The 24,842-nt window shown below is 37.9% G+C and overlaps 3 protein-coding genes across 14 annotated transcripts; 1 reads left to right on the top strand and 2 right to left on the bottom strand.

The window, feature by feature from the left end:
- The first annotated feature begins 603 nt into the window (after positions 1-603).
- Positions 604-15,729, top strand: LOC143215739 (uncharacterized). Of its 10 annotated transcripts, XM_076438135.1 has the most exons (25): positions 605-810; positions 6,076-6,211; positions 6,279-6,336; positions 6,431-6,501; positions 7,371-7,547; positions 8,116-8,214; positions 9,112-9,210; positions 10,661-10,759; positions 10,890-10,988; positions 11,271-11,369; positions 11,449-11,547; positions 11,613-11,711; positions 11,777-11,875; positions 11,941-12,039; positions 12,105-12,203; positions 12,269-12,367; positions 12,433-12,531; positions 12,605-12,703; positions 13,039-13,137; positions 13,247-13,348; positions 13,912-14,010; positions 14,128-14,226; positions 14,305-14,409; positions 14,641-14,900; positions 15,067-15,729. In XM_076438135.1, exons 2-25 carry the CDS (start codon positions 6,103-6,105, stop codon positions 15,148-15,150), a joined length of 2,550 nt encoding a protein of 849 aa, XP_076294250.1. In that variant the 5' UTR covers positions 605-810; positions 6,076-6,102; the 3' UTR covers positions 15,151-15,729. The 10 variants fall into 10 exon arrangements, with proteins under 10 accessions (XP_076294277.1, XP_076294250.1, XP_076294268.1 ...); XM_076438162.1 differs by lacking the exon at positions 12,269-12,367 and having other exon boundaries at positions 604-810; XM_076438153.1 differs by lacking the exon at positions 11,613-11,711.
- A 293-nt stretch (positions 15,730-16,022) lies between these two features.
- Positions 16,023-19,302, bottom strand: LOC143215870 (N-acetylglucosamine-6-phosphate deacetylase). Its single transcript, XM_076438453.1, has 7 exons — positions 18,233-19,302; positions 17,775-18,049; positions 17,521-17,650; positions 17,320-17,408; positions 17,107-17,251; positions 16,861-17,037; positions 16,023-16,570 (listed from the first exon to the last, which is right to left on the bottom strand). Exons 1-7 carry the CDS (start codon positions 18,441-18,443, stop codon positions 16,374-16,376), a joined length of 1,224 nt encoding a protein of 407 aa, XP_076294568.1. The 5' UTR covers positions 18,444-19,302; the 3' UTR covers positions 16,023-16,373.
- A 146-nt stretch (positions 19,303-19,448) lies between these two features.
- On the bottom strand, positions 19,449-23,515 carry Nap1 (Nucleosome assembly protein 1). Of its 3 annotated transcripts, none has more exons than XM_076438464.1 (8): positions 23,355-23,515; positions 22,099-22,240; positions 21,249-21,562; positions 20,982-21,135; positions 20,726-20,863; positions 20,442-20,589; positions 20,238-20,357; positions 19,449-20,136 (listed from the first exon to the last, which is right to left on the bottom strand). In XM_076438464.1, exons 2-8 carry the CDS (start codon positions 22,234-22,236, stop codon positions 19,982-19,984), a joined length of 1,167 nt encoding a protein of 388 aa, XP_076294579.1. In that variant the 5' UTR covers positions 22,237-22,240; positions 23,355-23,515; the 3' UTR covers positions 19,449-19,981. The 3 variants fall into 3 exon arrangements, with proteins under 3 accessions (XP_076294579.1, XP_076294588.1, XP_076294596.1); XM_076438473.1 differs by having other exon boundaries at positions 22,099-22,237; positions 23,355-23,505; XM_076438481.1 differs by lacking the exon at positions 22,099-22,240 and having other exon boundaries at positions 23,355-23,511.
- Positions 23,516-24,842: the final 1,327 nt, after the last annotated feature.

Below are 24,842 nucleotides of genomic sequence, written 5' to 3'. Positions count from 1 at the left end.
TGAAATATTTATTTTGAATGAATTCTAATTTGTTATATAAATAGATATTTGTTGTTAAGTAACCAAAAACAAAATAAATCTTAACAAATTAATCAATACAATAAACATTAACAGAAATCTACATTATCTTCAAGTTTACATTAGAAATCTTCATTATCTACATATCTTCATTATCTACATCCGCCACACTGACTTGCTATGTCGGTAACATTTGGTTAACAGTTTGAGCGTTTTGCCGCTAGATGGCGCTGTAAGTACGTACACGAAGCGCAAATAATTCGTGCCGGAATTAACATTGCGTCTTATGGGAAAAGCGGCACGAATCATTTGCTGCTGTAATGAATATCCAATATTTTTCATTTTGCATGAATAAGTTATCTTTATTGGACAATACAGACACAAAGGATTCTCCAGTATACACCCACCAATTTTTTTTAGCCCTTGAATAACAATTTCATTGAATATTTAACCATCCACGGTCCACGTACGCTGGTGAGTGTAGCGCGCGAGCGCGTTGGAAAGGAACGTAGGGGCAATAGTAGGCTATGGTGGGGGTATGGTTTAGTTAATTAGTACCAGAGTACCACGGTCTGGCATCACTGTCTGGCATCACTGCCGCGATGCCGCGACGCTTGATTTTCAGTCTGGAACGCGTCTTCGGTGCGAGCACATCGATAACTGGTGCTTCCGTGATTTTTCTGTGAATCGTTCGAACGATTAAATTTGTGATTCAATTAGTTACCTTGCTGCTCCTTCGCATCATCCTTGCACCATTTACGGGGGCTTCGCTGTCACATAATATATACACAGGTACATAATTCGAATTTAAATTAAAATTCCGAATCGAACAGTGCTGACTGAAATATTGTTTCGCATGTAGAATAACAGTATGTATAATATTTCATATTTGAATCAAATTAATTGTGTACACAAATAGTTGCGTTTAAATACGCTATAATGTCGGTGTATAAAATATATTTTAAGCTCGATGATAATCCGAAGTGCAAAGTGAAATACTTTAATCTTACATCGCAAATATGTGCTCAAGACATTCCACGATAAAAATTACTTTATCGTTGTAAATATAGTACCGCTAGAAATTGATATCTGTACTTCTTGTTTCGAGATATTTAAAGGAAAATGATATTAACGCTAAATGAACATTTTTCACGACAACGCTGAATGAACATTTTTCACGATATCGTGAAAATTACATTGAATTGATTTAGCTTAAATTAACGTACTATGAAATAGCTGATAAACTCATTTTTTTCATTTTCTAAGTCATTCTAATATGTAGTCACATTCGATATCGAACATCCGAATAAGATGGAACACTGTACCGATTTGAACGCGACAGAGTCGTAACGAGACAATTAATTTATCCTTAGATAGAAAGCAAACCTGTGAAACTCTAGTGGCAATTATTCCCTGCCATTCGGAGAAAATGATCTTCGTCGGTGAACTTGATCGTCCGATAAAATTGTCGCGCTAATTGACAACGTTATAAAATTAAATTCGGACATATTCTCGACAATCCTCGTGTCAATCCTTGTTATCAGCTGAAGCTTGCATATGTTCGAGAGCAGCACTTCGGCGAGTTTTTCGATGTCGTCGCATTATCGAATTATTCGAGCGACTTGACTTTAACGCAGCATGAGTCATCGAATTATTGCGAACAATAATAGACGAAGTCTAAGATAAATTGCCATTTATGTCTTTCCGATCCCCGACGACTACGCGAGCGGTACGCGGTGACATAATATTTGTTTACGGCATGCTCCATTACTCAGAATTACTCATCGCCGCCGTTTCTTACGGTAAAGGTGTAATCGAAGCCGAAATATCCTTGACGGTAGCGTGTTACCTGACCTATGAATGAAATTTCAGATACCATTGTTTCCTTAACCCAGATACGGCCGAAAACTTTTTTCCAGCATCTTTTCTGTCGAAATCGGGTCGGCTTTATCCCCCGATTAACTGGATTTCCGTTTCGCTAATGGATATTGTATACTGTATCAAACAAAATAAGGCCAAGTTCGTTAGTTTAGAAATACCTCTTGCAATACTGAAAAAAGCGTTTGTAAAAATTAGTTTAAAAGAACGCTGTTTAATTTTTAATGAATTACATGCAGTGCTAAATTATTTAAACTTGGCCGTTACTTTTTAAACCAATGGCCATAAAAGGTGTTAGGTAGCGGCCAAGCTTGAATAATTTAGCCCATCATGTAACTCATTAAAAATTAGATAGCGTTCTTTTAAACTAATTTTTACAAACGCTTTTTTTAGTTTTGCAAGAGGTATTTCTAAACTAACGAACTTGGCCGTATTTTGTTTCATCTCACAACTTTTTACGGCCATAGGAACTTGGGTCCTGTTTACAGGATGTTTTTGTTCGGATTTCATCAATTTTTGTTTTGCATCAATTATCAAGTAGGTATCAAAGATTAACACTTAACACTCTGCCGGCGAATTAGAACCGAACTTTACCTAGATTTTTTTTGTTATAATTTTAATCTCATTATCTACCTTATTGTAATCTACCAGTTTGAGCTTTTTACCACTATGTACCTCGAATGGCGCTATACGGACGTTTGAAGAGAGCAGATGATTCTTTCCGGAATTTACACGGTTCCTTATGGGAAAAGCGGCATGTTTCATTTTCTCCATACATAATCTATTTCGTAATGTTTTCTTTTTTAATACAGCCCCTTTAAGGTGTGAAATTTCAAACTTTGATAATTATTCCGTTGAATGTTTGTTATGGTGGACCTATGTACCAAATTTCAAGCTTGTAGGTCAATGGGAAGTACCCAAAAGGTTTTGATGATCTGTCAGTCAGTCAGTCAGTGACAAATTTATCGATTTTTGAGGTCATATATCTCGGAACCTACTAATGTTGGAAGATTAATGTTTTGTCAATATTAAGACATGATAGCATTTAACAAGTGTACAAAATTACATCTCTCCATCTGCCTCCGGTGCCGAGTTATAAGACTCTAAAAAACGGCTAAGTTGTTTCGTGTAAAAGGAGGTAGTGCGAGGAACTTGGCTGGTGCACTACCGTGCACCTAGATACAGTCGGCCACCTTATTGCTTCAAGTTATAAAATAAAAATTATACCTTCTATAGAATTACTTAATTATACAGAATGGCTTAAACAATTTGACATAATAATCCTTGCTAATTTTACGCCATTCTTCTATCCTGTTTTTGTAATTCCTCTCCGTTACGTATTAACAATTCAAGTGTTCAATTCATCCCTAAAATTCTAAATGGGATTTATGTGAGGGGAATGAGGAAGGGGCTGCGCAATTGTACAGGTTTTGCACAATTATACAGTAGAAATTGCTGCGCAATTCGGGCCTTTGCTTCGGGTCATTGTCGCGATCAAATTTAATCTCCCCTTCAATCCCCATATTTGTGGCACTTCTCTAAAATTGTGTGTCTAGAATATTTCAATATTTATACACCATTGCACACCGTTTAGGTTTGAAATAATATTCTCGTAAAAAACATCACGAAGTCCGAACACCATCACGTCGACTAGACTGCAGATCTTTATGCAAAATAAAAAATGTCCGCATTGATTGCAGGACACAGGAGCCGAATAAAAATTGTATTCCTCTTTTAATTTTTCTATTAAACTGAAACTAATACATTGATGTCCTCAAATATTTTTAACATGTCCACTGCTTTAAATCGTACGTGTCAATTCTTGTCTAACGTCGACCTATACTTTCAAAATGAAAAATGTTTATACGCACAGAAAATCCGAAAGCATCACGTGCAAATATCAATCGTTCGATCTATTCGCGACCTGGGTTTGTTCTGACGGCGTTCGCCGCTTTCTCCTTATAATTTCGAATAAATATCCGACGACAGCGGCATTCTCTAATTTCTACTTTGCTCTGGAAGCAACGCGCTTTCCCCGCGAGAACATAATTCGTCGAGATCTCCGATTTACCACGCTGCGCGCGAGTCGACAGGACGCGATGTTGGATTTCCCTCCGAGGAAAATCGATGGAAAAAATCCGAGGAACGTGAGAGTTGAACGAAGCTGCTTGAAAAGGCGATGATTTTTCGTCTTCCACGAATCATCATCCGCCTCGCACTGGTTTTGGTCATGAGCGGCTTGTTGCTCACGCCCTACTCCGTATTCGGCGAATGAATTATTTTCACCTATGCAGATCGAGATCGTGCGATTCGCTTGTCATTGTTCAACAGCCGTTTCGTAACGAGCTTGTTGTTGGTTCACCGATCCGTGGCAGAGGAAACGGGCGAGTGAAATTGCCGGTGGATCACTCGATTCCCATTTTTAGCTCGCGCCACTGTCAGTTGATTGATTTCGCGGTTGACTTTCTGTCTGGAGCCGGTCTACGCCTCGGTGTTAAATGTAGACAGGTGGGCTCGAAGACACGAGAGCAGGTTTTAACGTATGGAAATTGATACCGGAGCTGAGGGATTAAAACGACTCGCTTCGGAGATTTTGTCAATATTAACCCCTTGCCGTATTTGAACTTTTAACGAGTCACGCTCGTCACGAGGATCCGAAACAAAGTCTAACAAATATGAATGTTACGCCTTTCTTCTTAAATAAAATCTTGAGCCTAGCCGATTAAGATGGTCAAAACTGCCCTTAGACGTTTTTCAATGGTTCTTGAACCATTCGAAAGCTGACTAATAAAAACCCATCCAAGTAAAATTTCAGCCCTCCAGCTTGCCCGTGAACCCGTAGTTATAGGGTAAATTAGATTTCGTGCTTTTTCGCTCATTTTCCGCTCTCGGATGTTTTCTAAAATTCTGAAAAAAATGTGGCACGTGTCGGGTCTTACGACGCATTTTATAGAATTTTTTCTGATTTTTTGGTTGCAAACTATGGTTCTCAAAAATATGAAAACATGCTATAATATTTTACTGTTTAGTGCCCGTTAGTGCTTCGTTTGCAATCGATATTTCAGCATTCAAATAACAATGTGGACATACATAAAATATGAATTTTCTTTTAAACGTAAAAATGTAAAAGTAGGACTTTCGAGTTTGCAATCGTGGAGAAACGAGAGCCTACAATCGGGAACATCCGGAGGGATGATAGCGCGCGGTTCACGGTGATCGCAGTGTCCGTAAACATCAGGCGCGCAAAATTGAGCTGTTTGTCCGTCGGGATCGTGAAATATTCACATAAATCTCCATAATCCTGATCCGACTCGAGGATCGTTCCAAATACAATTATTACCGTCGCACGATATAACACAACGACAGCTATGAAAGCACTATAAGTATGTACCTGCACTATAAGTAGGCCATGAGTCATCTGGTTCGGCCTGTATTTATTCGGGTTGTTTGAAAACCGTCGTACAATTTGTGATATTCATGTTTTATTCAGTCCAATGCCGAATGGTGGGCGATTCTGGCTGCCCACCATGGACATACGCTTATATGGAACTTCGTGAGTCGTTTCTGTGGCCCGGCTTTCGAAGGCCGCGCGTTGCGCAATTCCCGAGGAAAGCTTGCTTGTACCTTGCCGAGGGAAAAAGGACATAGCTGATCGGACAAGCTCCTTGAAGTGTCTTCTCGCGTTGATCGGGAGTAGCGGGAAACATTAATGTTCGTTCCCATTAATGTTCGGACACTCCTCGCTTTTAATTCCTCGCGTATAGTATTTACAATCTAAAAACTTGAAATTTAGTGTTTCGAAGACTTCGAAGCTTCGACCTTCGAAGGAAAGTTACAGCCCTAATAACGATTACTTCTGCGCGAATTTCGCTGGGTCGAGTATTGGGAGTATCGAGTACAACGAACAATAAACTTCTGTTATTACTAGACTGCGGATCTTTATGCAAAATGAAAAATGTTTGCATTGAATGCAGGACACAGAAGCCAAATAAAAAATTGTATTCTTCTTTTAATTATTCTATCAAGCTGAAATTAATACACTGATGTCCTTAAATCTTCTTAATTCGTCCACTGTTTTAAATTGTACGTGTGCATTTTCGTCATAAATGCATAAAATCCGCAGTCTAGTTATTACTCCTCTGTACTACTTTCTGCTTTATTATTGTTTCTTTGGCCTAGGAAGAAAGATAAGATATCCCGAGAAGAATGGGCGGTATAACGCAAAGACCGTGGACACCGACGAAAAGACGAGGTCCTATAGCAGCTGAATACACCAGCCCAGGTCCAGCCTGTGTTACCCTGCCGCCATTAATCGGTAATTAGGATTTTTCGAGATTCGTTACACTCGATTGTATCGAGTATACTGATAAATCAACTTTCAGGAAAGACCGTTCCCGACTCGAAGCGAGGCAGAGCTCCGGCATTCTCTTTCGGAAGCAGGTATGTAGTAGAAAAGCTCGAATCAAGTGAAAATTATAACATCGATTTTGTAGTACGCTAATTCGTTAATTTTCGTTTCAATTAATTTTCAAAGGCACTCTGCGAAAAACGACAGCCCCGGACCAGGCCCCGGCCAATACAACGTTTCCGGTCTCAGCGCGAAAGGTGAAGATTTCACGTTCTTTTTATGCAAATCAATTTCACCCTTTTTCAAATCAATGAGACTTTTAAAATGTATTAATCAGGAAATGGCTACAATAAATATACATATCTACACACCGTTCTCTACGTATAAATCCACCAATATACTGATTGGTCTATTAATCGATCGATCAATCTAGAAACCCATAATTCTGAAAATTTCTTCGGGTAGCGCACATTATGAGAAAAATCACGACAAATCTGAACGTACACGGTGTCTCGTCATTACCGTGTAGTTATATGAACCAGTTTTACCGATCGCCGACTCTAACGTCATTTAATGACTCTGTATCGCTATCGGTCACCGCTGATCGCTCTATTTGCGAAACAGTGTCCGAGTCGGTTCCTTTGAAAGGGAACTCGGTCGAAGTGATGATATTGCGAGCGTCGCTATTCAGCGTGCAGATGAGGTATCGATCAAACTCTCCGGAGCAGCGTTATTTCGCAACAGTGTGTAGGCCTTTTAATGGACGTGATTCACGAAATTCCTTCACCCTCGCGGCTCGTAATTTATGCGGTAACCTTATCGACAATCCCTCGGTTTTTCTATTATTATTTTTCTGACCCAAATTACCGCATAAATCCGGTGATGATTTCAATGGTCGTACATTAAGAATTTCGATACAGATTTCTTATTTTACAATTATTGAAATAATAAAAATGATTTCGTAAGAAATGATCGTATATAGATCTCTTCAGTAGAGCACGTGTTACAATAAATAAAATAACTCTTGTGATTTTGATGAAGGAACGTTGTTAATCTGTACGATAGGGGACTAACTTTCAAGTTGAAAAGGAGCGTGATTTCACGTTGGACTGTTTTGAATTTCAAGGCAAGGATGCAGCGCCTGCATCGTCATTGCATGGCCGCAGCAAATCGTCGAGACACGAAGTGACGCCGGCGCCAGGCGACTATAATCCAGAGAAAGCTGAAAGGATCATTCTGGACAGCTCGCCGAAATACTCGTTCGGCATCAAAACGCAAACCGAAAAAGTCAGCTGTACACCTGGTAAGGCTTTCTCGGAATTCTACGATGTGTACGCACAGACTTCCATCGCAGAAACAGAATAAAACATCAAAGAGAAACAATGATTTTTCGACAGTTTTACTTGCTCGTAGGTCTAATTGTAATCATTAGACTGCGGATGTTCATGCAATTTTTCATTTTTGTAGATACAGTAGCAGACAAAAGTTTAAGACCGCTCTAAAGAAGACGATAACTTTTTAAATATTGTACTATACGATTTGAACTTTTTTGGGAAGCTAGAGCAATTAGTTTACTAAAGGATGTGAAAAGAAATTTTTTCAAAAATTGCAATTGATCAGAATTTTTGAAAAAATTTCTTTTCACATCCTTTAGTAAACTAATTGCTCTAGCTTCCCAAAAAAGTTCAAATCGTATAGTACAATATTAAAAAAGTTATCGTCTTCTTTAGAGCGGTCTTAAACTTTGTCCGCTGCTGTAAATTTTAAGAAAGTGGAATTTCGTATTCTAATATTTTTCGAAAATTCTCGTACGCCATAACGTGCATAAAGATCCGGTGTCTAGTAATAATCTAATCGAATGTTGATCGTAGCGCCGAGCGACTATTGCACCGAAAAGGTGAATCTCGACAAAGCCCCCGAGTATAGTTTCGGCTTAAAGCCGCAAATGGACAGATCGAGCGATGCTCCTGGTAATTACACACCACCGATCAAGCCTAGCAACTCCTTTTTACCTTCGGGAAACGCTAATTGACAATTGGTTAAAACTACTAATCAAAAGTATACATCGAGTTCGCTACTTAAAATCGCTTTGAGTAATTTTAACAAATATACGGCGATATTAACACTAGAACTACCAAAAACGAATCATTTTCGCTGTATTGATTCTAGTGTTAAGCGTTAATTAGGGGAAGAAAATGAATTTCGAAATTACGACACAGTTACCGAGGAATTGAAATGACAAATAAATTGGCACTATTTTAATGATCTCTTCTCCAACCGCAGGTTAAACTCGAAGTAAATTGTTAAAATTGTTAATTCGTTACACGACAGATGCAACGAAATTGGAGTCTTAGGAAGATCGATGAACCAACACGAACAAACGAGGAATAAAACCTCGAAATAAGCTTTAGGTATTCGATTGTTAATTTCGTTATGAATTTTAAAGGATTTCCTACGGTATACTACTCTCGCGCAGTTGCAACCCTTTTGCTCGGCTACTCATCTGATTTCGCAGCATGGTAAACTATTAATTAATTCGCCTGCTCCCCTGCTCGTTCGAGACTTCCTCTTTCAAGTAGACTATTAATACCTCGTAGGTACCGTTTGGATCAACAGTGCATGAACCGAATCGTATGAAATGCATGCATTACGCTTACTAAGAATGTTTTCGAAAGAATGTATTATTTATTTCCGATGGTATATACCTTTACGAACGTCAGCCAGAAATAATTTCTGTTCTCAATTATTTGGTCGTAGTGTTGTTGTATCAGTAGTTCGGTAATTTCTCGAAAGTTGTAACGGAACTTATTGACGGCTCGATGGACTGTGAACATTGTTTAAACATTTCCTTTTGTTGCGACGCACAGCGCCCGGAGCTTACTGCCCGGAAAAGGTAAGATTGGACAACGCTCCGCAGTTCAGCTTCGGGCTCCGACCTTCTCTCGACAAGCCAAGCGACACTCCAGGTAACTGAAAAATTTGCTAGATCAGCGTTTCGCCGACCAAACCGTCGGGAAGTCAATTTTAAAAATTCTACATCGATTATAAAACTTCTCTTTCCGATACGCTCCTCTTTAAGGACAGATTTTACACTCGGAACACTCATTTTAGTAGAAACGATATATGGCACACAAAAGTAGAAATCTCAAGCTTTAAAATGGTTGCTTTTGCATCAAATTTCGATAAATTTCAGCAAAGTTATAGCAGCTTATCCGTTCGCGCTCGACTGGTGACTCGAAGGCGCCACTGATAATTCTTATACCATTATTCAAAATATTTGTCGCATCATTAGACGTATTTAATATTTTAATAAACTATACCGTGCGTCGCACAGTGGGCTAAACCGACGAAATCTGTGTAAAAATCAAAGAACTTTCGATAGAAATGAGATAGAGCGATGAAATTTTTTTAAAATAAAAGCTGAAACTTTGCAGAATATGGGATAATTATGGAGATTGTGGTGCGAACGTTTTTTAACGTTGAGAAAATTCGTTAAACTTGCACAACTTCAAGAAAATTGTGGTTTTTCCAATACCACGCGCGGAAAAATTTTTTTTTAACATGCGACACATCATTTCTCGTAGATTTTTTCACGCCGATTTCAAATCTGGTTTCAAAATTTGTCTACGACCTCAGGATACTGCAAAATCGATTTCTTGAAATTCTACATGTTTAACGAATTTTCTCAAAGTTAAAAAACGTTCGTACCATAATCTCCCTATTTTTCCCATATTCTGCAAAGTTTCAGCTTTAATTTAAAAAAAATTTCATCGCTCTACCTCATTTCTTTGATTTTGACACAGATTTCGTCGGTTTGGCCCACTGTGCGTCGTCCCGAGGACTCTCAACGATGACACTCGTGATAGCCAGCCAGTTACGTCAACGATATTATAGAAACGATTACTGGTTATTTACTATGATCACTCCCAAAATTCCGTTTCGTCGAAAAGGACGCTGTCGAACGACCGAGTACAAATTGAAATTTCCGAGAGACGCGCAAACTGCAAATATTATGTTCTGTTAACTTTTGGTTGGACACTTTGATGATTCAGTAGAAGTTTATCCAAACGCTGGCCGGCGGAGCGGCTTTTTTTAAAGAGTGTTTCGTTTATCTTGCTCGCATAACATCTTCGATTATTCTTACGTGAAGAGAAAAACATATGTGCCAATGGCAAACTCTTTTGGTTCACAGATAGTCATAATTCATGAGTCCTGCTGAGTATTCGAGTTTCGAGATTATTGGTGATTATCAGACTGTGGACCTTTATGCATTCACAGCAAAATCGAGTAGATGAAATTCAAAGTTATTGGCGCCTCTATTAAAATCATTAATTATAAATAAATTGTGCAAACGAAACATTCTGCAGAATCGCGCGGCACAAACAGTTATCGACGCACGCTTACTTGTTCTTGTAGCGCCTGGCACTTACAGCCCCGAGAAGGTGAACTTGAGCAAAGGTCCTCAATACAGCCTCGCGGGTAAAGGGCGCACGGACAAACCGGGCGACACGCCTGGTACGTCAATTTCTTATATCTTGTCCGCTCCTGAAAAAAAGATGAATTCGTTAACGAGTTAACTGAACTCGGAAAAAATATATTTACCCCTGAAAGGGAGCTCATAGATTAGAATCGTCTTTTTTCACAGCTCCCGGTACTTACAGTCCAGAGAAGGTCAACTTAGACAGGGGTCCGCAGTACAGCTTGAGCGGTAAGGCTGCAAACGAGAAACCGGACGACACGCCAGGTTTGTAATCCCCTGTGAATGCAACACAATTGAGGAGTAATGAACAGCTTCCTGTGAACACATCGAAACGTCTCTTAATCTCAAAGGAATGAATGGGATTCCATATAGCTTCCACATTCGCTTTCTCTGTAAAAGCATTTTTCCCATTCATTATGTCCTGGAATTTTCATGAAGCTATGCAAATTTGTAGAAAAGCGATAAATTAAAACTGCAGTTTTCCTCGTAGAGGATAGTGTAAGTTAGATACATCCAAGTTAGATTTATATCGTATATGAATTGCAGCACCTGGAGCATACTCCCCTGAGAAAGTAAACCTTAATAGATCACCTGAGTATAGTTTTGGACTGAGAACATCACTGGACAAACCGAACAATAATCCAGGTAGAGAGCTCTACGATAGACTGTTTTCTTAATGTTGCCTTGTTTTCTAAGTAGAGGAGTAACTACGGGTAATTTGTAGCGCCTGGAGATTACTGCCCGGAAAGGGTGAACTTGCACAAGGGCCCAGAGTATAGTTTGAGCGGTAAGGGCCCGTCTGAGAAGCTGAGCGACACACCAGGTCAGTATAAAAAATCTCTACACTCTGCAGTATGTAGAAATTTATTTTTATTTCTTGTATACTAGCTCCAGGAACGTATAGTCCTGAGAAAGTAAATTTACACAAGGGCCCAGAGTATAGTTTGAGCGGTAAGGGCCCGTGTGAGAAGCTGAGCGACACCCCAGGTCAGTATAAAAAATCTTTACTCTCTGTAGTACGTGAAAATTTACTTGTACCTTCTGTATACTAGCTCCAGGAACGTATAGTCCCGAAAAAGTAAATTTACACAAGGGCCCAGAGTATAGTTTGAGCGGTAAGGGCCCGTCTGAGAAGCTTAACGACACCCCAGGTCAGTATAAAAAATCTTTACTCTATGTAGTACGTGAAAATTTATTTGTATCTTCTGTATACTAGCTCCAGGAACATACAGTCCCGAGAAAGTAAATTTACACAAGGGCCCAGAGTATAGTTTGAGCGGTAAGGGCCCGTCTGAGAAGTTGAGCGACACCCCAGGTCGGTATAAAAAATATTTACGCTCTGTAGTATGTAGAAATTTATTTTTATTTCTTGTATACTAGCTCCAGGAACATATAGTCCCGAGAAAGTAAACTTACACAAGGGCCCAGAGTATAGTTTGAGCGGTAAGGGCCCGTCTGAGAAGTTGAGCGACACCCCAGGTCGGTATAAAAAATCTTTACTCTCTCTAGTACGTGCAAATTTATTTTTACCTTTTATATACTAGCTCCAGGAACGTATAGTCCCGAAAAAGTAAACTTACACAAGGGCCCAGAGTATAGTTTGAGCGGTAAGGGCCCGTCTGAGAAGCTGAGCGACACCCCAGGTTGGTATAAAAAATCTTTACTCTCTCTAGTACGTGCAAATTTATTTTTACCTTTTATATACTAGCTCCAGGAACGTATAGTCCCGAAAAAGTAAATTTACACAAGGGCCCAGAGTATAGTTTGTCAGGGAAAGGGATGCCAGAAAGGATCAATAATAATCCAGGTAATTATCCGAAGAAATACGAGGATTGATCACAGTATACTGATTTAAATGCATATTGCACCTGTTGTCATAGCACCAGGGACATACAGTCCCGAAAAAGTAAATTTGGATAGAGGTCCTCAATACAGTTTAACTGGCAAAGGATCACCAGAGAAGATCAATGATAATCCAGGTAACTAACCCAATAAATAGTAAAATACAAAAGAAATCACTTAATTGTACCACCTGAATTTACTCGTAAGTCCCTCACCATGTATGTGATAGTTAGACTGTGGATTTGATGCATTTATGACAAAAATGGCCACATACGTTTCAAAGCAGTGGACATGTTACAAATATTTAAGGACATCGATCTATTAGTTTCATCTTAATAGGATGATTGAAAGAAGAATTCAATTTTTATTTGGCTCCTGTGTCCTGCAATCGATGCAAACATTTTTTATTTTGCATAAAGATCCGCAGTCTAGTGATAGTAAATAAATTAACTTGACACTTATATCGTTGTAGCCCCGGGGACGTATAGCCCTGAGAAAGTAAATCTGAATAAAGGGCCTCAATATAGTCTATGCGGGAAAGGATCTCCGGAAAAGCCCAATAACAATCCAGGTGAATTGATTTGGACTGTTGCGGAAGCTTGTCACATTTGGAAAAGTTCAGTTGGTATAGGTTTAACAGTTGGTATACTCGAATACTAATGTTTTGATTGCCTCGGTAGGCCCTGCTGATTACTATCCAGAGAAAGTAGTAAATTTGGAACATAAACCTTATTTCAGTTTTGGTAACAGAAAGCCATCGGATAAGCCTAGGGATACGCCAGGTAATGGTGTGGATTAACAACTTACTAATTCGATCTAGTTGAGCTTACCATCCAGTCAATGTTGGTGCAGCTATCGATTACAATTAGGGCTCTTGCTATTCGGGCCGAATAGTATTCAGATATCCAGGTCATTTCGGCTATGTGGAATCACCTAAATCTCTGCGTCATTTGCTCATCAAATAACCACAGTATTCTCTCTGTAACTGTTCAAATTGTATTCGTACTATTTCCTACAGAGGCAGCAAGACTCGCGCTAACGCAAGCAAAGCGAAAGTTTCTAACTTTTCTAATGTTACGGAGGGAATTCCGTACGGCTAATATTTCATACTTCTCATTACGGTTGGGTTCTTGCGAGAGATTCTGTACTGAAACAGTAAGGGGTCTAGTTAGAGCGCATAATGCTTTTCACGCTACAAAAGAAGATGCTCTAGACTTCTTCGCTTCTATTTACCTGCAATTCTTTTCGCTGTGAACATGGCTTTCAGTTAGAGTCGGAATATATTAATGATTACTCGAATGAAACGTATCGACAATATTTTAGTATTATACCTTTAATTTTGTAGCTCCTGGCACTTATTCCCCAGAGAAAGTCAATTTAGATAAGTCTCCGGAGTATTCGTTTGGCGTGAAGGCGTACGTCAACAAACCTGACAACCTTCCTGGTAATAAATACTTTTCGAATGTTTATCGTTAGACTGTGGATTTATTTTGCATAAAGATCCGCAGTCTATCATTAAAATGAAGTTTGTATTTGTGAAACGTTTCTGTATTAAATGCAGCACCCGGAAGCTACCACCCAGAAAAGGTAAACCTAAACAAATCTCCACAGTACAGCTTCGGACTCAGGACCAACGTACACGAAGCTGATTCGACGCCAGGTACAGAAAAACACGCTGAAATTGTGATCTTTTCATTCTTTCCTGTGGTAATATTCACTTGGTATAACTCGTTTAAAGGTCCAGGCGAGTACAGTCCAGAAAAAGCTATGCTTTTGTTGGAGAAAGCATTGCGATTTACTTTCGGTCTCAGGACGAACATAGACAGACCGAATGATATTCCAGGTATAGCTGTGAAACTGTCTTTTCCGCTTCTTTGACATTACTTTGCTGTGTATATCAAATACTAACTAATAACCAGACTGCAGATTCTATGGATCAATGCCAAAAATTAGTAGCCACAGTTCGAAACAGGAAAAATATTTTTAAAATACAAGAGTATCGATATTGTAATGATTTCTCACAGGACATAGTTTTTTTAAAAAATCATATTTGCTCTATTTTGATCTGTTTCAGCCCCGAACGTTTACAACATCCCGTCTACACTTGGTGGCACGAAGGAAGGCAACAAAAAGACAGCACCAGCTTATTCGATTTCTGGTAGACAAAAGGTGTTCACCGATGACAGGGTTTTAGTCCCAGGACCTGGGACTTACGAAGCAGTCAAACCGGACGCTGTTAGAGTGAAAAGTCCCGCTTACAGCATGAGCGCTCGCTTTCAACTACCCGACGATCATTCGCAAATCCCAGGACCCGGAGCACACTGTCCGGAAAAAGTATTAATAATTTCCCTAGAGCGTAGACAGTCGTGGACAGCCTTCCGAAAATTTTCCCTTCTGATTTAAAAGTGTCATGCTCTTCGTTGTCGAAAATTATTATTCTTTTTATTGTTGAGTTTCAAGTAATTCGTTTGTAAAATCAGTGTATATTGTCGTTTTGCAGGTAGTTCTTGATATTCCTCCGGCACATTCATTCGGCATTAGACACTCACCGTACATATGCAACCTGAAGGACGTTGTTTATTAACATAAGTGCCTCGCCTGGAGTCCGATGTTCGTTATCCTACTCCGACAGAGAGGCTCGCATTCCATCGACGTAACAGTAATAATATCTCATTCTCAAAGCGAGCATACGTGATTACTAGACTGCGGATGTTTATGCAAATTTGAAGAAAACGGAATCGTGTAAACTGTTATTTTCAATGGCAGTAGTTTTTGTAGATCCGAAATAAATAAAAATCGTACTAAATTCTGTGGAATTTTATTTTCTATCATTTTTTGACAATTTTTCGAAGTCATAAATGCATAAAGATCCGCAGACCAGCGATTACCTTAACGCTTCGCAACACTGCAGAACCTGATGCTGCTAACTAATTAAGTATGCTATCCAGAAAAGAAACCGGCATACTTTCATACCAGACAGATTCTACGCTCTGTACTATCATTCTTTCTCTCTCTCTGTGTGTGCTATAAACTGTAATAATCGTGTTAGTACTCGTACTAACGGTTCTTCTTTCTACTCAAAGTACGTGCTAAGTTTTACTATATCGAACATGTGACAGATGAATAATGTAACTTTTCTAATAAAATTTGCATTTTCGTGTAACGTGTCTATTCATTCAGTCCGACGAGTAATCATCAATAGACTCCGGATTTCGTGTATTTATAACAAAAATGAAAAATAATATTAATATATTATTTTCACCGCATTATAAAATTATTAATGAAGAATATTAATTTATATTTAGCATCTGCGTCTTGTAATTGAAACGCAAATTTTTTAGTTTGCATAAACATCCGGAGTCTAATCATTAGACTGAGGAGTTTGTGCGTTTGTTAATCAACATTTACATAGGAAATTGACAGAAGGATGTTCTGGTAATTCGAAGAAGCCTCGGCTTATAAAATAAACGTTTGTTTATTGATCAATAATCGTGACTGATTTATCAGTAAATTCTCTAAAATTAAAAAACATTATTCTTTAAATATGTATAATATAAGTAGAAAAAAGTGACTGATATTGATGTTGAAGTACATCGTTAATTGTGTTAGCACCAGACTACACGAGTCACAATATTCATGGAAGTACGAGACGTATAAAATATATCCTTTAGCAGGACTTTGTATATAAAATATCCGGTTACGGCATGTACAATGAATACTTTCGTGGCTAGAGTAATAATCACAGCCATTCTTTCTTTATATATAAAATGAATGTAGGCATTTCAAGTAGCCTCTGAAATTAAAGTATTATTGGCCGTTTTCGGAACACTTACTGTTGTAAACACATTCACCGTGTATCCACGTGGATAACAGTTCCAAATTGTCGTCTAACAACACTAAATCTGCGTCTGCGCCGTAAGTCAAGACTCCTTTCGTTTTCTCAATGCCAAGAGTCCTCGCTGGATGAAGCGTCGCAGCTTCCAAAGCCTCCACAATCGAACAGTCTATGAAAATACACAGAAATAACATGAACAAATAAACACTACTATTTTTGAAGATTTTTTAACGGGCCCATTCGAACGGTATCGTCAATAATAAACCAGATATTTGCCCGAGCAAGCGCAATTTAAAACAGTGAAAATATTAAAAGACTTTAAGAGTATTAATATATTATTTTTACCACATTAGAATTATTAATGAAGAATATAAATTTATATTTAGCTCCTGCGTCTTGCAAATGATGCACAAACTATTTATTCTGCATAAACATCCGAAGTCTAATTATTGGATTTACCTGTTGCTTCTTTGAAGTGACGAACACATTTCGACATCTCTGCTGTACTACCGCACAGAGTATTTGTCCCAGCAATATATGCTCGACCTGCGCGTATCTCTATATCCAATTGCCCTAATTGGTGCATGCCTTCCTCCAAACCCAGCGCTGATATTGCATCGGTCACCAAAACGAGCCCTAAAATATGCAATAAAATATAGCAATGCAAAAAGTATAGAGAGAAAAGTATTTAAACCAATACTGAACCTTCTGGATGCGTCCTATGAGCTATACGCAATGCAGCAGGATGAGTATGAATACCGTCCGCAATTATACCATAATGAATGCTCCTCCCTTTTGGAATTTTGTTGGATGTTAGAAGCCCAACTAGTCCTGGATCTCTATGATGGAACTGTAAACATAAATTTCGTATTCACAGCATCATACTTCACGCATACTATGCAACATTCGCATAATTACCGGTAACATCGCGTTAAACAGGTGAGTGATAAACGATGCTCCACTTTTCACAGCAGCTTCGCCTTCATGCAAGTTGCCCACCGAGTGTCCTGCAACATATTTGTAATAATATTGGTAAAATAAAGATTTATTTCTCATGTTTCCGCTGTCTTATACTTCGCCAGTAATAATAATCATGTTAATAATAATTAGCTGCCTCACCGAGAGAAACCCTAATGTCCTGTTTGCACAATTCCTCGATGACGCTCTGAACGTTGGCAAGTTCCGGTGCCAAAGTAACCAGACACACGTTCTCCAAAGACCCGTACATATCGAGCAACGACTCAAAACCCTAAAAAACGAATCAGTTGATTTAGACATAAATATCTAATGAATTGACGATCGATAAGTATCTTATGTTTTCTCGCGTTGAAGTTTGTGTTCTATGTTTGTCAGAAACATACAAAGAGACTTGCTTTTTCTAAAGTTCTAATATAATTTTCTGGATGAGCACCCTTTTTCTTGGGACTAATAAACGGTCCTTCCAAGTGGATACCCAAGATAGATGCTCCGTGCAATCCACCGTTTTTCCGCTTCATTTTTGGCAGTATTTTGTAATACGTTTCGCTGGGTGATGTCACCAGCGTCGGACAGAACGATGTCACACCGAACTCCATTAATTTCTTGGACACTTTGTCGAGCCCTTCTTGCACTTTGTCAACGTTGTACGTGAAATCCACACCGAAGCCACCTGATTAAAACCGCATCGAACATTCATACTCATGTTTTCATTAAAAATATAAACTTAAATTAACTTTTCAACTGAATAAACTGAAAAATACAAACGAACTGAAATTTTAAGTAAATAAACTTACAAATACAAATAATTTAAATGTTGTGGAACTGAATTTATTAATTAATTGATCACAATTACCGTTAATTTGAAGATCGATGTATCCAGGTGAAATGATCGCCCCGCCACAGTCGATTCGAACGTTCGGTTTGATTTTTTCATCGAAGAAGATTTTTTCCGGATCGACGATTTTTCCATCGCGAACCCATAGATCCTCGATCCAGATCTTGCCATCGCGTAAAATTCGACAGTTGTGGAATTGTTTCAAAATCTCTTGGCTCTTCTGCGTCATGTTGATTTAAATACGATCGTTCTAAGATTTTCAAACGTCTCCTCGCGAGAAATCACCGATACAACACCCCGTTTTGCATTATCAGTCACGCGAAGTTGTTATCAAATCATGCAAAACACAAAGGCTCGTCAAGTGGCACCGGTGGCACTGACCTTATTACCGCATTATTTTTTAAAGATGTCACCCAAAGTGACGAACATGTCGCACGAAGGAAAAGAACGCGAAAATTTGCGGTTACGGTTATCGCTTTTCACATCCTCTAACCATAGCACTTTGTCCAACGTTATTATAAATACATACTAAATAGTTTCATTTCAATTTCACAGATTATTACCGAATATATTTCCTTTTGTGAAATAATAACAAATTTGCGATATTCGAAAATGTATTCTTTTTGCTTCTTGTTCAATTTCACAATTGATATTAAAAAGTTAAACGCACACTGGAAAATTAATAGTTAAGAAGATATATGGTATTGAAAAATCGAGTTTTTCTAACCCTCACGTGTTTATTAAAAAAAATATTAGAAAATGTATTCAACTCTTTTTCAAAATATCATAAAAATAATGTTAGGCACTACTTACCTTACTTGAAATGGTATGTACATTAATTAAAAAATCATATTTACAGTTTCGAACGAATATTCCACGCCAGAGTAACAAAGAAAAAAATTATTCTTTTAACTTCCTGTAATCCATCAATGGCCCATGTACAATATATGAATTATGAATGTTTCCCAAAACCACAGTAGTTAATTGATTATTTTTAGTTCCTTCAGATCCCAATTAAATTTAGTTTACGCGAGTATATAATTAAATTGCATCATACAATTATGTCCGACGCAAGAGTCAACATGTTGAGTAACGATTTAATGAAATTATACCAACCTAAAGAGAGGGGATTAAGTTTTTCTTTTTACCAGTATTTGCGCGGGCTCGGGGATTTGAAACAATGGAGGAATCGTTATAATATCTTTGTAGATCAAGGAAATAAGAAAGGGCTGTCTCCAGTTTTCAGAAATTTTATATTAAAAATGCTTTAACAGTACCGAAAAATTTATCCATTAGTCAACGTGCGTTTTGAAAAAAACTCAACTATCTTCTTAGTATATAAACGTAACAATATAGTATAAAATGAAAGCAATTAAAAATGACAATGATTATTTGTGTAGAGTTGAGACCGTAATTCGTTTTGTTCTTTTTTTCTGTTTGTTTGTTTATACTTATCATACGACAATCATATAGGTATCAATAAAGCCGTATTTCTTTTTCGTCGTCAATGTTGGATAAAGGGTGGGTACGCATAATTTTATCATTGGTATGTCGAAGAGTTTTTTTTTAAGCTTGATCTGGAATAGGAAATATGATATGATTAGATGACTGATACAAACAGGAATTTGCGTTGGAGCCACAGGTGCAGGATGGATAGCTAAGCAGTTATCGGTCAGGTTTTGTTAATGTTGTTGTTTTCTTATCGTTTTCTTACTGTACGCACGAACGACCTTTTTTTTTCTTATTTCGAATTGTTGTTAGAGAACTCTACTGTGTTTTACACTCGGAAAGAGCATTTCCTGGTTTCCCACCTGGAATTACTCCCGTGAACTCCTCGTCATCTTCGTTCTCCTCGTCGGCATCATCCACATCATCCTCCTCCTCTTCATCGTAATCTTCATCTTCATCCTCCAAGGCTTCTCCTGCAATCGCATACAAATGTTTAGAACTTTTTCAATCAACAAGAAAAATTATTTCTCGAAGCAACTTGTTCGTAATATTTATTTTTTTAAGTCGGAAGTACCTGTGTAGTATAATACGGCTCTAGGAACTATGCGTTCTCTAATGTAATGACCAATCTCAAAATGGCTTGACAATAAACCTTGTGTCTCGTCATCTAACTCTGCTTCTGGATCATCTGGCACTGGAATAAATAATAATGCATTTATTAAAACTGTATAGTCATGAAACGATGTTTACCATAAAAATAGAAGAAATTTCCTCTTACCAACTGGTGGACTGAAAAAGTTGAAGAACGAATCATTCTGAACAGTTTGCGTTACAGTTCGCGTGGACCCTCGGGATTTATGTTTCTGATTTTTCTTAATCGTTTTTACTGTTACATTCTTCCCCTTTTTCCAGTTAATTGCGCATCCCTGTTAGGAAAAGACACGGTGTTCGTTATAGATTTAGTTTAACTCGTCATCGATATTGGTTTCGAAGATCGTTTTCAAACGAATTTTTAGGAATTTTTAGGAAACCGGAATACATTCTTGAATTCAAAGCGCTCACCTTACACTTGTAGATCTCGGGACCTTCGAAGCTGAACGGATCATTCGCATCCGGAGTGCATTTCATAATGTATTCTTTAGTTAGAGCAGTGTTGGTGAAATATTCGTTCGGCTCAAAATAGAACTCAAGAGTAAAGCCCTAGAAAAGATCTCGTCATTTTTCAATGCAATACACTCTCGCGCGCATGTTGCAAACTTATATAATTTACATTATCGATATTCATAATTGAATATTTTTTGTACAGTGCACAACTTACCATTGGATTAGACTCAAAGAATTTAACTTTAATATCATACAAATGTTTTAATATCGGTTCATCGTGTTCTTTAACCATAACAGCTAACGGTTCAATGTTCTTAAATATTGTCAACCAAAACTCTGGGATGCCTTTAACGTCCTCCTTTTCGCTTCTAAAATGATAAACAATTTTTCAAAAATTATTCTCAAGAATTACATTGTATGCTAAATAGATTAGTAGATTAGTAAGAATGTAACGCTTAAATCGAAGGTAAAAGAAACATACTCTTCCTCTTTCTTTTGCTCTTTATCTTCTTTATCTTCTGCTCCTTCGATAGTTGCTTTTGCTTTCAGTGCATTGGATAATCCATCTTCTTCGTCTCCGTCGCTTTCCCATTCGCACTGTTCATCCGTTGGCTCGTGAGCACCCGATATTATCTTTTTCCTCATGTCGTAGAGAGGAACACACAGTTTGTGGTAAGAGCATTCTAAAGCGTGCACCTCCTCGTAGAATTTTGCTTCGATATTTGTCGTAAGGACTTGCAACTTTTTCAGTGCTTTGATTCTGCGTTTCACCGGTGCTGGAAGGGCCTGCATTTGCTAAAAAAAATCGAAAGCATTGTGTAAAATATGATCTCCGCCATGGAGTCACGTATATTGTCAAAAGCAATTCTATCGACTTTGTTTTTGTCTTAATAGTTTGAATTGCAAAAAAAAATGAATAATGAACTTTTTTTCTGTGACTTGGATAACAATTTGGAAAACATTTTCTCGTTTCGAGTAAGCAGCATATGTAGTTCTACGAACAGCGTACTAATCTAATGCAACGATACTAGTTAGCTAAACGAATGATAATACAATGCACAATAATGTGTTTAACGACAATTTATACAGTAAGCAACTTATGTTAATTGAATTTAATGAATGAGAAAATATATGTACGTAATGAAAAATGTGTTACGGAGTCTTCGAACAATAATACTTTCAAGACCTGTTCTCAGAAATGACTCGCACCGATAAAGTCGAACGAAAATTACATATATCAAACAAATTCCAAGTAATTTCGAATGTTTCCAGTTTGTTTAGTCTCAGTATTATAAGAACGTGTTTTTATAGTTCACACGGTAGTGGAATACCTCTATCCCTGGCACACAGATACGACCTCGCAGAGCTGCTAACAAGTCTGTGGAGATCTCTGTGGTCTTGTTATCATCTTCGTCATCGACAGATTCCATATCACTGTTATCGCCAGCGCGTTTTGTATCGGTTGTCATACTACTACAATTCAGATTTGTTTCGCTTTTAGAGGATTACCATTCGTGAATGGCATAAAGGAAGAATATAGTTCTTTGGCTGTTTTAGTGTCAGGGGTCATTTCGAAAACCATGTTGAACAGAGCCAAGTAGCGTAATTGCACTTCGTATTTCTTACTAACAAAGCGTTGCAATCAAACCTCGTGGCATTATTCAACATGAAATCTGAACAGTGTACTGGAATTTTATTCGGTATCGAACGGAGTCAAGATTGAGACATCTAAAATTTGCTTAGTTTTTTCTGCGAATAAAACAATTTGATGTGAAGAGATATTGGAGCAATAATTTACGTTCTAGTACAATTTTCTATTATTTCAACTTGATATCGTTTCGCGAAGTTCGCTAATAGAACCAACAAGAAATTGGTTCACTTGAAAACGTGAGAAACAAAAGAATTTACAGAATAAAGCGACTAAATAGAGAAAGGAAGATGATCGAATTTGATTTTTAAGTGTGAAAGGAAGAGCACAAGTTGTAGTGATACGATAATTCGGCAAGTGTGTCGGAATTCGGTTGCACGTTGCCGTCTCAACCTCTGTCCTTGCGCGCATCGGGGAATATTCTTGAATCTTGGTGGCGTGCACGCGTGCGACATGAGATAATCGTTTCGCGAGAAAAAGAACGCGTATTTCTTGCGGACGTACGTCGAATTCGGTGAGATCCATGCGCGACATTAAACTGACATTTAAAAGTCACCATATTTGCAAGGGATGAATTCGACGGGCCATGCAACGATCGGTGGGAGAAAAGCGAAGGATATAAGATTTTTTTTTAATTGTCCGGTTAATTCGATCGTGTCGCTTTAAACGCGTTCACGACAAACCGTTCATCTTGTTATTAATTAAACACGACGAAGCTACGTAAATCGACGAACACTGTTGCATTGGTTCGGTGTCTCTCGGGGCATAAAAAGTGCGTGCACATGGGACAGATGAAAGAAAGCAACGATTTTTCGGGGTTATAAATGCGTAAAAACCCGTAAAGAAATCGAAAATACGACTGCTTTTTCAGTGGAAGCGTTACACGGAATTGTTTCGACGAATATGCAGAATAATATTCGCTTTAAAAAGAGAACTCACCTTTCGAATTCGAAGCTGATTTTAAAAGATGAAAGACGGAACGAACAACGAACCGGCCGTTGTGTCGGTGTCGGTAGTTTCGTCAAGTTTCGTGCAGTAAATCGCACAATACGAAATTCGTTCCTTTTCTATCCTTTTCTGCTTGCTGAAAACTGCCGCCAATATCGAAACGAAAAATTCCCTAGCATTTTTTAAATAACCATGATAACCACCAAATAACCACTGACCAACCACTGCCAACCACTGACCACTGACCATCACTGACGGAGAGGATGAGACCAGGATAAGACTGGATAAGACAGGTGAAGACAGTGAAGACAGGATAAGAGCACCTCTCTGCCACTGATAACCACTAGTGACCACGATCTTCAGCTACGAAAAATAAACTTTCAGACGTTCCAAAAACATAATTCTCTTTGTTTTTTTTTGGACCTGTTTTGGACCGCAGAAATGTTTGATTTTTCAAATTTTAATTTTAGCCTTTTGTTCAGTTGGTAAGGCATGTGATCTGGCGCGCTTTTTCTCGTCACAGAGTATACATCAGTATACATATTACAGCAGTTAGAACTCTTCTCGGTACCTGGACGAGGTATAAGAGTATATAGAGTTTACGAAATAAAAGAAAAAGTGAATTGATATAACTTTTATACTATTATATTATAATAGGATATGGATTACTAAAATAGTTATTCAGTAAAACATCTTTTCGTGTAACGCTAGCCTTCGACTTTTCCCGCTCTTTGTATTCAGCCAATAGGAAAAATGAACGACCCCAGTTCAGCGTTGATTGGTCGATGATTCCCTCCATTCCCTCTTCCTGTTGGAGCTCACGAAAATGGGCGCGAATGTAACTTCAAGCTGTACAATATATGTAGATCGAGAAAGTTCGAGAAATGTTGAACTGAAAATGATCAATTTGGTGCAGAATCTTGATTTGTACTAACAAAGTGAAATTTTAAAAAGGTTCTTGAAGTGTGAGCTTTGAAGTGCTAAAAAAGTGTTCTCTCGTTGTAAGATATGATATAAATAATTAGACTGCGGATCTTTATGCATTTGTACCAAAATTAAGTAGATGAAATTCAAAATTGTTAGAAAATTTGATAAATTGAAGATGTCAATATATGATTTCTCGACCGGTGATAATTTTGGAAAATCTATGGCTAAATACTTTTTAATGGAACCTTCAATAGCAACAGCAATTTTCATTGTGAACTAACAAGTCACCCTCAATAACGTTATCTAATATAGATTGCAATGTAAAAGAAAATTTCTATGCTTTCTTGCTTTTGGTACAGCACAATTATTGAAAATCCTATTAATAAGCTTCCGGTAGGTAAAGTATTAAAATTTAAGAGAAGAAATAATATTCAATTTTGTTTCTATCTCTTGCAATCAATGCAGACATTTTTTATTTTGCATAAAGATCCGCAGTCTATTTATAATCAATTGTAAACCATGTGATGCGACCACATTCAAATAAACTATAAA

Source organism: Lasioglossum baleicum, chromosome 2 (genome assembly GCF_051020765.1).
Source record: "Lasioglossum baleicum chromosome 2, iyLasBale1, whole genome shotgun sequence".
Taxonomy (NCBI): domain Eukaryota; kingdom Metazoa; phylum Arthropoda; class Insecta; order Hymenoptera; family Halictidae; genus Lasioglossum; species Lasioglossum baleicum.
Note: the sequence above shows the minus strand (reverse complement) of the source record. Positions and strands in the feature narration are given on the sequence as shown.

Excerpts from the sequence above, each read along its gene's own strand:
- Nap1 (XM_076438464.1), bottom strand. The coding sequence starts at position 22,236 with ATGACAACCGATACAAAACGCGCTGGCGATAACAGTGATATGGAATCT. Across the intron at positions 20,358-20,441 it reads CTTTTTCAGTCCACCAGTTG|TGCCAGATGATCCAGAAGCA; the intron begins GTAAGAGGAAAT and ends TATTTATTCCAG. Across the intron at positions 20,137-20,237 it reads AGCCGTATTATACTACACAG|GAGAAGCCTTGGAGGATGAA; the intron begins GTACTTCCGACT and ends ATGCGATTGCAG.
- LOC143215739 (XM_076438135.1), top strand. The coding sequence starts at position 6,103 with ATGGGCGGTATAACGCAAAGACCGTGGACACCGACGAAAAGACGAGGT. Across the intron at positions 8,215-9,111 it reads CAGATCGAGCGATGCTCCTG|CGCCCGGAGCTTACTGCCCG; the intron begins GTAATTACACAC and ends TGCGACGCACAG. Across the intron at positions 13,138-13,246 it reads AAAGCCCAATAACAATCCAG|GCCCTGCTGATTACTATCCA; the intron begins GTGAATTGATTT and ends TTGCCTCGGTAG.
- LOC143215870 (XM_076438453.1), bottom strand. The coding sequence starts at position 18,443 with ATGACGCAGAAGAGCCAAGAGATTTTGAAACAATTCCACAACTGTCGA. Across the intron at positions 17,252-17,319 it reads TGTTTAACGCGATGTTACCG|TTCCATCATAGAGATCCAGG; the intron begins GTAATTATGCGA and ends TTATGTTTACAG. Across the intron at positions 16,571-16,860 it reads TCACTTCAAAGAAGCAACAG|ACTGTTCGATTGTGGAGGCT; the intron begins GTAAATCCAATA and ends GTATTTTCATAG.